Here is an 11,583-nt window from a genome sequence, read left to right as displayed (position 1 = left end):
CTAAAAAATCGTGGGAAAGCGTTTTGAAATGTTGTAGAAATGTAATAAATCAATCAGGGTAAATATGGTCATTATCACAATAACTGTGGCCGATTGTGATAAGATAATATTTAACAGCTCCTATATTTGGGATATTCATAATCAAGGGTATTCCGATTGGTATTAGTTGTGGATTAGGAATAAAAAAATGTCAAAGAATCAGGTATAAGTCCGCTTGGAGTTATGGCAATTCAAATTCGTAGATGTAAGGTATGCCGGGGATTGTCCTGTTCTCAATAAAATAATTATTTTCAATTAATCTTCAGATATCGTCAGTTCATGTAGTATACGCTGTCTGCCATACCTTATTAAATTTTCTTTCCTCGCTAACAATTTAAAATAATCAATTCAGTAGATACTTCACAAACTTGTTTATCTTTGGCATGTACTTGTTTGTGTATTCATGAAGATAATTATCTTCGCTTCTGGTTCACATAATCTGGAGTTAATGGTAATAGAGATATGAAATAAATCTTTAATATTTAATAAGAAGATAGGCTTTAGGGAGCGATTTACGATTTTATCAAAGCTCAGTTTTTAAATTCTTGTAAGGTAGTGAGCGAGTATGTCCTGTTATGATCTACCCAATACCTACAAGGGTGACCCATGACACTTAATTCCTTTGCCGGTCAACAAAATCAGATATTAGAAAATATAAAGTAGTACCATTAAACTAACACTACCACTATTTAACATTTAGTGAGATTTTGGTAGGCACTATTATTTATTTTGATTTGCGTGCAAGGGACGAGGAGATAATCTAATAAAATATTTACTCGGCGCGAATGAAATTTGTTTTCGGCAAGAGCAATAAGTCATTCTGAAGTATAGACATTAAATTGAAGTGATCTCCATTCATTGAAAAATTCAAATAGATAAATACATGTGTAGCAGAATTAATGTTCCAAATTGTTCGACACTATGTTGCCTTCTTTAATTCAAGAAAAAAATTGCTTCGTCACGGGGACAATGAGCAGGAAAGAAATGCTTGTTATTATTATAGACCAATAAGTAGGTGTCCGTCCTCCACAGTCGATTCAAGGAAATACTGGTTAACCTACTGAGGAGGAGAGAATGGTAGTATGCTATACTACATAATCAACATAAGTAACATCTAATCTAGATTGGACTCTGCCTCTAGTTCTTACGCGAGTGCGTCAAACAGAATGCTATTAACCTGTAAAATCCATGGTTTACGAGTATGCTAGTTGTTGGTCCCCAACAGAAAGAAGTACTGACCTATAAATAATTTTTATAGACACTGTTTCTTCAAACACTGGGATTTGCCATACAATAGTAATTCAGTGGCCGAGAGATGTTAAGAAAACTCTCGGAATAAATTTAATCACGGTGAATATTTGATGGATCCTCTTGTTTATTCTGCTATCTGATGAATGAATGAATACTGTATTCAACGCGTTTTCTAGTATGAGCCCAGGCCACTAAAAATGTTTGTTTACAACCGGGATTAAATAACGACGACAACGATTTGGATGGGGTAGCGCTGTAATTTTGCTTTGAGTGACTCAATCGGGCAATTTGTGGAAGGCTTCACTCGAATCATTAATCTATGCATGGACATGAATAGTATAAATGTTGAATAGCGGGGAAAGGACGAAATAAATGACTGAACCGGGAAATTTGTGGAAAGCTTCGCTATAATCATTAATCTATGCACGAACATTGATAGCATATTGTTGAATAACCGCGGCTTTAAAAATTTGATGCCAAAAATATGGCCAAGCATAGTAATAAATTTAATTCGACGTCATCAGATTCAATCCGAACAGAAAGATAACAAACCTGATGCTTTTATGCACGGCAAAACGGCCCAAAGCATTTAAATATTTTAAGGAAGGTCCTTTCTGCGAGGAAGGTCTCATTTCCATTGCGGTGAGCCAAATTTGGAGACAAATCCAGAAATTGGAAGAGGCATGACTAAAAAAAAACAGGGCCATATAAAAATTATACAATGGAGATATTTAAGAGAAAAATAAGTTTACGAATAAAGAAACGGCTCATATTTATGAAAATAGTAAACTCAAGAGACGCGGATAATAAATGATATGATAGTAATTAATGTAGTATTGCATTCTGTGTTTGTCAACCAGTATTATGGCGATATTTTTATGCAAACATTATGACTTAGTTTTTCTTGACTTGATCGCATTATATATTAAAAATTTAACGAATTGATAACAAATACAGAGGAACTTATAAATACCTTATGCGGTAGCTATAATATTCGAATACCACTCCCAAATAGTAATCTATAAGATCGAAGAATGTGAATAATTGCTAGTAAGTGAGTTAGATGAATTGAATTGGCGCCGAGGACGGCATCAATGGATTGGCCGCTCACTTCCGTGACCCGGATTACTACGTTAGCAGAAAAACATTTTTCCTTTATCCACTACGCGTCGCTAGCTGCCCTCCTTGCTACTCCGAATTGTGACAAATAAAGGAGTTGCTTTCAAGCGCAGTAATTCATCAGCTGGTTTTCGGCGTAAAGCTTCTCGATATGAAGCCAAGCCTACTTTTTGTAAAAATGTGCGTAGATGTGGATTTGTGATACTAAATGCTTGAAAACGAGCTTAATATTTTCGGATTATTCCAAGTACATCTCAAATACTTATGAAATCGCCAAATATTGCTCAGGTTAGTATTGACTTTCTTGTCGTTCGGCAAAGATCATTACCGCGTCGTCTGTTTTTCTCTGTTTTCTTTTATTCAATTGATCGTGCTTATTACTTGAGGTCTCTGGTTCATGAAATGATATCGTCCCTAGGTATTTTTGCCTGTGTATATGGGGAAAATCACAAAACATGTTATTTTAAAATGTAGGTCGCCTAGGTACTCGCTATTTTCTGTTTTTTATCTTTTTAAATGTGTTGTTTTTATTTATAGGTATCCGAAATGATGGCTGACGAAAAGGCTATGGAAATTTTAATGCAATTAAAACGCCTGGTTAGTACTCCCGAGTGTTTGGAGAAATCTGCGGAGTCTGCGTTCGAAGAATTGGTGGATGATGTGATATTAGGTGTATGTTTTGATGTACATAGAGCCGTGAAATTGGGACTAACTGCTCTGGAGGACGGTCTGATCGAAGAAGAAAACAAGTACCAAATTGTTGAAGGTCCTGATGTTGATGTTTTTGGGCAGTTACCGGTGAAAAAACAGCATGAATGTGTGTGTCCCAGTTGTCATCGTAATTTAGCAGCATCTCGGTTTGCTCCTCACTTAGAGAAGTGCATGGGAATGGGAAGAAATAGTTCGCGGATAGCCAGTCGAAGAATAGCAAACAACAGTAAAGAAAATGCTTCTTACGGTGGTGGAGGAACAGTGAGTGACGATGACGATGATGCCGATTGGACTGCAGGCGGGTCGGATCGTCGAAGGAAACGTCGAGATCGTCACTGTGGAGGTGGTGGAGGTGGTAGGAGAACTAAAACTCAGAAGGTGCGTAACGGCGAAGTACCACCGCCTACAGCGAATAGTACTTGTACATCCAATTCTACCGCTGCAGCAACTACCTCTTCGTCAAAGGATGGCGGGGGAGCAGGTGCAAGTACAATGCCATCTACATCTTTGGGGGCCTCTTCTTCATCTGACGCTGCACTCCCTTCCAAAGGTTTTTTTGAGTCCATGTCAGACGAAGACAAAAGGAATTTAATGACACAGATTTGTGGTGTCATTTCTGAACACACGGGTAAGCTGTGTTTGAGGTCAATGAGGTGTCCTTTGCATACAGAAGACCAAAGGCGAGCCGTGAGGGTGAACCTTCTTGGGCAGCAGCAGTTCGTTGGGCAGGTAAATAAGAGTTCTCAGGAAGTTGAAGTAAGCGATTGTATTAGCATGGTAGTCGAACGTGGGTCTAGTACAGTTGTGAGTTTGATAGGCGTTAATCAAGCAGCTGTACCTCAGAGGGGTGGCTCTCAGGTCGATGTCGAAATGTACGATGGCGACGTACCTATCACTAGGGAACCCGCTGGTAAGGGTGGTTGGGAAGTTGAACACTCCAATACATCGTCCCCAGCAGACTCAGCTTCTACGAGTTCATCTTCCTCCAATAAGAAGCGCGAAAAGTCTTCTAAAGCAAAGAAGAAAAACTCTTCCAAAGGAGTGAAAGTCTCTGCAAATGTTCTCATAAGTAATCACCAAGTTGGTGGAGACTGATCAGTGGTTACTAGTAACATGATTCCGTGTACTTCTTTTTGTGTACTTGATACTGTACAAGTATGCTCATTACTATCAATAGATGAATGTGTGGGGTCACATGTTCCTCAGTTATTAGGCAGTATTGCAACTATTTCATCATTCTTCTTCATGCATGTTTGAATTAGCATGCCCAAGCGAAGAGTGTTAATGTCAATTCTTCAAGCCAAGCTTTGTGATGAAAGGGTATTGACAGAGTGAGGTAGCTTCTGTGAGGTATGGACTGACTTGTTTTTATTGAGAAAAACGAAATGCAGTATACGTTGCAGGTCTTTGATGAGTGGATTTGACAACATTCCAAATGTCGACACTATGTTTGCTACTATATTAATGTACTGCTCTGTAATTTAAAAAAAAGGTCTCTGTGATTTATGGTGCAATTTAATGTTGAATTGTACTTCTGAATGTGGCTTTAATCGTTTGTTGTCCCAAAATCTGTACTTTTGGTTTGCATCGTTTAATGAATGCGAAGACACTCAGAGGTTTTGTTGCTCATATAGAATAAATATTGTGAACATAATGTATAATATCATTATTAAATAAGTGGCCCTCCTTATTAGCCATAGGTACTTGGTTCATTTCACAGGTGAACATTCAATAATTACGAAAATGCTAACTTAATTTATAATGTTGTATACATAATTATCTTGAATTTCATAAGATGATTACTTTGTTCGAAATTTAAGGGTAATAATTAAAATATACTTTGTTTTTCTTCTATTTACATTAGACCTAGTGTTGACGATTAGATACCAGTAGCACTGCTCTCTGACGACGTCCGTGCGAACTATTTTGAGCAATGGACATTTGGATTGGACGCATATGACATCTAGCGAGTATTTAAGGTACTAGAACAACCGCTTCATATTTAATCAATAATAATAGCCTTGCTCAATGTATGCCATTTCATCGAATCGTAGTGAGGTTCTTACAGCTGATATGAAGTGCAAACACATCTTTTCTAGAATTTTACTCGCAAGCCCTACCAAATGTCTTATCTTATATCACTTATCGGAAAGATCTGAACGCCCATACTTTCTTGCTTTTCGGGACTTCTAATGCAAATTTTCGTTCTTCTGGTAGGTAGGCTGAGTATACTAAACCCTGAGTATTGGCAATCGCTTCGGTAATGGGCACTATCTTTTCGCTCCTCTTTCGGATTTCCCCCTTACTCGCCCTGTATTCCTTTCCCTAGTGATTAAGCGTGTTTTCTTCACCAGTGTGAAGATATGTATGTAGGATATTATTTTCAGGCGAACTGAAATTATTTTACCTCGGCGTGTACTAAAGAATGTTATTTAGGACCTAAATCTGAAAATGTGTCCACATTCTCATGTTTTTGCGCTTGGCATTCCTTTTTTTGGTATGGCCTTCCTCCTTAAGCAAGCAAGCACCCTCTCGATGGATCCCTAGGACCTACAGGATTGTTGACCAATTCCTGAATCTTGTAATGTCGGACGGGGGGAGTAAAAGCTATTGCACCTTCCTCGGTAATTCTTCCGTATTCCCCAAGACTCCCCCGTCATATTTTTTTTAAGGTAATCTACCGGTTAAGGTAGATTTTGGATGGACACAACTACCAAACAAATATTTTATTACTCCTAACAAAACACAAAATCCATCATCCTACTCTATATCAGGTCCCTCTTCATCTCTGAGTACTTTCTTCCTCCCTTCATCCCGTCCAACATCCCTATCCTGTTCCTTCCCTTTCCTCTTTTGCCCAACATTCTACCCTCTATCACAGTCTTCAACATCCCACTGCCGGTCAATACCCCCTTCATCCACTTTTCCTGCCTCCACAGGATTTCTCCCAACAAACCCCTCTCTTCGCCCACCATACCAAGTACTTCCTCATTTGTTTTCTTCTCTGTCCATTTCACCTTCTCCATTCTTCTCCACACCCACATTTCAAAAGCCTCCAATCTACGTCTATCCTCCTGCTTCAATGACCACGTTTCCGCACCGTACATAGCTACGCTCCATATCAAAGTTTTTACGAGTCTTTTCTTAACATCCTTACTCAGAGTCCCCGTCATCAACTCCCTCCTCCTTGTGAAAGCCTCTTTGCCTAGCGCAATTCTTCTCCTCACGTCCCTACTACTTTGACCGTGTTGGTCCAAAACACTACCGAGATACGTAAACTGTTCTACCTGCTCTAGTTTTTGCCCTCCTATTTTAATGTTAAGCTTGGCCTTTTTCTTTCTAGAAAATCGCATAACCTTTGTTTTATTAATATTGATTCTCATCCCATACCTGTCGCACTGAATTTCCAATTCACTCAGCAATGCTTGCAGCCCCTTGGCTGACTGACAAACTAAAGCTTGGTCATAAGCAAACCTAACTGATTTTACGAATTCCCCGCCCACTTTCATTCCTACCTCGAGTTCTTCCCATGCCTCTTTAATCATTTCCTCTGCATACAGGTTGAACAGCAACGGTGATAATGGGCAACCCTGCCTTACACCCCTTCCTAACACTGCCCATCCTGACTCCCCGTTTCCCACCCGCACCTGAGCAGTCTGAGACATGTACAGGTTGTGGATTAGCCTCCTTTCCCTCCAATCTATTCCTATTTTCTGCAATATACTCATTAGTTTTTCCCAATTCACCCTATCAAACGCTTTTTCGAAATCTACGAAACAGGCAAATACCTCCTGGTTCTGTTCTATTTTCCTCTCGATTAATAATCTCATTACTGCAATGGCATCACGCGTACCTCTCCCCTTCCTAAACCCAAACTGATCATCCCCTAAGTAATCATTTGCCCTACTCTCTATCCTTTTGTTTATGATCCTGAGAACAACTTTAGCTGCGTGGGATATCAAACTAATTGTCCTATAGTCCTCACATGACGTGGCCTTTACCTTTTTCGGAATAGGAACTAAAACTGATTTCACAAAGTCTTCCGGCCAGATTCCCTCCTCATAAATACTACGGATCAGCCCATATAGTCTCTTCCTCCCACATTTTCCTAAGCATTTTAAAAGTTCCACGGGAATGTTATCTACCCCTACGGCCTTATTTAGTTTCATCTCCCTTAATGCCCTTTCTATCTCATGGTCTAGTATGCCTGGACCTAAGCTGTCCTCCTCTACGTCATTTTCTTTTTCAATGTCTAACTTTGTTGGTCTGAGTTCTTTACCATACAGTTCTTCTATATACTGCTTCCATCTCTCTTGGATCTTTCGAAATATACCTTCTTGGGTTAATTCATTTGCCGAAAAAGCGAAAAATAGTCTAGGGACTGAATACCTAATTAATTCGGTCCCTAGTCTGTATGAGGTCAATTGTGGACGAGGGCGGGCCCATGCTGTCCATTCACTCCCGATGGTGAACTGATGTACTTAGTGACTGCGAATTCTCGCGCAGAATTATTTCTTGAGAGGAAATACTTCAAATCATGCTATGATTTAAACCAGGGAGTTATCATGTGGCAAAAATTACCTCCTCTATCACAGTCTTCAACATTCCGCTGCTGATAAGTATGTTTTTCATTCATTTTTCCTGCCTCCTTAGGGTTTCTCCGAACAAGCCCTTCTCCCACCATACCATCCTCTTCACCATACCTGGCACTTCATCATTTATTTTCCTTTTGGTCCATTACATCTTCTCCATTCTTCTCCACAACCACATTTCAAAAGCCTCCAATCTACGTCTGTACTCCTACAAGACCATGACTCCGCGCCGTACATGCGAGGGTGGATTGAAAAATTTCCGACCTCAGAAAATTTCAGAAAAAATGTCTTGTATCTTTGCTAGGTCGGAAATTTTTAGACCACCCTCGTAGCTACGCTCCATCTCAAAGTTTTTACGACTCTTTTCTTTGACTCCCTCCTCCTTGCAAAAGCCTCTTTACCTAGTGCAATTCTTCTCCTTACGTTCCTACTACTTTGACCGTGTTGATCCAAAACACTTCCGAGATGCGTAAACTGTTCTACCTGATATAGTTTTTGCCCTCCTATTTGTTTAGCTTAGCCTTTTTCTTTTTGGAAAATTACATAACCTTAGTTTTATTTATATTTATTCTCATCCCATATCTATTGCACTGCATTTCCAGTTCACTCACCAATGCTTGCAACCCCTTGGCTGACTGATACAATAGAGTTTGGTCATCAGCAAACCTAACTGAATAAACGAATTCCCCGCCCACTTTCATTCCTACCTCCAATTTTTCTCATGTTTCTTTAATCATTTCCTCCACACACACACACACACACACACACACGTGTATATATATATATATATATATATATATATATATATATATATATATATATATATATAATGTATATATGAATATATGTTGAACAGCACTGGTGACAAAGGACAACCCTGCCTTACACCTCTTCCTAACACTGCCCATTCGGACTCTTTATCCCCCACTCGCACCTGAGCAGTCTGAGACAAATACAGGTTGCAGATTAGCCTCCTTTCCCTCCAATCTATTCCTATTTTCTGCAACATACTCATTAGTTTTTCCCACTTCACTCTATCAAACACTTTTTAGAAATCTACGAAACAGGCAAATACGTCCTGATTGTATTCTATATTCCTCATGGGAATCAGGGAATACTGAATTTAAAACTGAAGAAGAAATCACGTCATCTCTCATCCCGACGTCACTAACCCCTAATGAATTCCAACATTCAACTTCCCGACTAAGAAATTGTGGAAGATGACGCGACGGTAACTTTTAACGGAGTCATCTGCTGCATTTACATTACAATGCAACTTTTTCAGATTGTAAAAATCATTCGCTTAGACCAGAATTCGAACCCGACTCCCATCAAGGTGAGCGATTTTTAATGTGAATTTCCCGACTATTATTTACTTTAAAAGTTTACCCACTGATTCGGCAACGCCAGAGATAACCCTGAAATTAATTGCGATGCCAATACGAGTTCAAAAAAATGCTTTCATGGAAATTAAATAATTGTATTTGCTTTCAATATAATCAGGCCATAAAACAATAGAAGTGCGAAAACGAATCAAAATTCAAACCCATGTGGAATACTACATTGACCTGAGAGATGACACTGTACGATTTATTCTTAGTATGTGTGAGTTACAAAATCTTAAGTAAATATATTTAGTAATTCCCTCACAATTTTAGGGTCTAGTGGAAAGGACTATTTTTCTTTCAGGGGTAAAAGCTTTTCCGTTAACGGCAGTGTATTTCGAGGTGATCGAACCGTGTTCATAAGAATTTCATAACCTCACAGAATATTAATTTGGTCAAAAGCAAACTTAAATTCTCATTCAAATTCATTATGCCAATGATTTCAGGATGGGATTCACCGTAGATAATGGGTTTGTGCGTTCGCCATTGTGCCCATTTATCTCCCTCCGAGACATTTGGCTAAATATTGAGGTGATGTGATATTTGGGTGATTTGACCCTGCCCGAGGCACGTTTCTCAAAATTAAGTGTCGATTTTCAAACTCCCTCAAAAGCTAATTCTTATGAGTGGGTTATCATCGTATTGGTTTATTAATCAGAGGATTGGTCGTTCGTATTTTCCAAGCAATCCTAATACTTGGAAATCTTTTAATTTCTTCGGAGTTCCTCGCGCCGACTTCCACCATATCATCTGCTTCTCGCTAATTGATCATCGCCTCCCTCTCCAGACCTTTTCTTCCAGTTTTCCTTCAGACAGAGAGTCCCGAGTAAACTACCGCTTCTCAAGCGTTCTAGGTATATTCAGTTTCCCTCATCTTCTTGTATGTGACAGACTTCTCTCTTCTCCAAATCCGTGAAGTACTTGTTCACTTGCCAATCGGTGTGTCCATGTTATCTTCATCGTTCTACTGTAGCGCCACATTTTCATCGCCGACCCAATCTACATTTCTTTGCTGTCTCTATTGTCCGCGTCTCACATCCTTTAAAAATAAAATTCCATGCGTAGGCAGTTTTGAATCCCGTCCTATTGTGACGCCTTTGCTGGTACTATTTTTAACGAAAGGAGAGGTTTTCTTCTGTTAGAAATCCCTTTTTTCCATTCCTAGTTTCCTACAATTAAATGTAGAACATAGATTTCATTTCTCCCACCAACAATAAGGGATTAAAATTAATTAGTTCGACCGCGCTGGGGGGAGAAAATATTTTGGGTCAAAAGTAGTCTGGTGTGTAACCACCCCCTGCCTCACGCCCTAGTAGTGGCTTTCAGGGTACTATTTAATAATGAAATAATAATGACAATTATGGTCGTGTGTTGTGCCCGGAAGCGGGAGATTCAAGGTTTCCCCGGTCGTCATCCCTCGAAATCCTCGCAAAGCAAAATCGACAGCGGAAGCACATACGTATGAGGAAAGGCACGAAAAATTTAGAACACAGGGCTATGGTGTGCTAGGACGATGTTGAGGACAGAAAAATGAGAGAATATAAAGCGATAGATGGAGAGAGGAAAAATAGGAATTTAAGGGGAGGTGAGATGGAAGGATAGTGGGGGATTAATGTGGTGAAAGTTATGAAATAATAAACAGGGGTGGGGAAGAGAGCCAGCGATGGGTGACAAAATGAGGAGGGTGTGGAATTCGTTCAAATTTCTGGTTTCGCAGAGCCTCTCCAGTTGCGCGCGAGGTGTGTGGACGAGCGTTGTCATGTTGCAAGATTATTGGCCCCAGACCCGTTTTTACGCGACAAAGTCGACCATTATGGTTTACGATATGTTTTTGAGTGATTCGTCGGTCATTTTGAATCAAATCTTCGAAGAGTTTGCGATGTTTATCGTCTATGGCAGTGATCGGACGTCCGCTGCGTGTTTCATCAACAATTATGGCTTTTTCATGCTCGCAACCACGAAATTTTACTACCGCTTCATCAATTACACGTCTCCATACTTCCGCTTCTCAAAATACACTGGATGAATATAACCATCTCAAACCTGCGCATGCGTGTTGAAGGGGAATATTACTTCCACATGCCTCCTGAAGTGCTTCTAAATGTCATTTTGTTTGTGGTCTACAAGCATGTGTGCATCAATTTTATGCCTACCCCCGTATATTCTATTTAGACAATAAACTTTGATGCTAGTGGGTCAAATTTGTGGTCGCAGGTGCCAGGCGATACTGAAAGGCGGGAGTAGGAAAGGAAGGGTAATAGAAATCATTGGTAGGTAATGAGTTTCACGCGCGAACTGCGCTCTGAAGAACAATTTTAGCCAATCAGAGCCAAGTGACCAGTGCAAAATAGCCAGTGTAACATGTAGGAACAACATCGTATATTTTTGAATTTTTCCACTCACATGAGTAATAATTCAATCACTAAAAGTCAAGAAGCTCTAGTATTATGAATTCGCTTAGTTCTTCCAATCGATGTGAATAGAGT

General features: G+C 39.6%; 1 protein-coding gene across 2 annotated transcripts; it reads left to right on the top strand.

Annotated features, from left to right (window-relative positions):
• The first annotated feature begins 2,550 nt into the window (after window positions 1-2,550).
• Window positions 2,551-4,758, top strand: Sgf11 (SAGA associated factor 11kDa). Of its 2 annotated transcripts, none has more exons than XM_071594556.1 (2): window positions 2,551-2,697; window positions 2,947-4,758. In XM_071594556.1, exons 1-2 carry the CDS (start codon window positions 2,674-2,676, stop codon window positions 4,213-4,215), a joined length of 1,293 nt encoding a protein of 430 aa, XP_071450657.1. In that variant the 5' UTR covers window positions 2,551-2,673; the 3' UTR covers window positions 4,216-4,758. The 2 variants fall into 2 exon arrangements, with proteins under 2 accessions (XP_071450657.1, XP_071450658.1); XM_071594557.1 differs by lacking the exon at window positions 2,551-2,697 and adding an exon at window positions 2,773-2,879 and having other exon boundaries at window positions 2,974-4,758.
• The last annotated feature ends 6,825 nt before the right edge of the window (window positions 4,759-11,583 follow it).

Source organism: Hetaerina americana, unplaced genomic scaffold, assembly GCF_022747635.1.
Source record: "Hetaerina americana unplaced genomic scaffold, ioHetAmer1.1.p SCAF_63, whole genome shotgun sequence".
Classification (NCBI taxonomy): Eukaryota; Metazoa; Arthropoda; class Insecta; order Odonata; family Calopterygidae; genus Hetaerina; species Hetaerina americana.
This window is presented reverse-complemented; position numbering and strand designations above follow the sequence as displayed.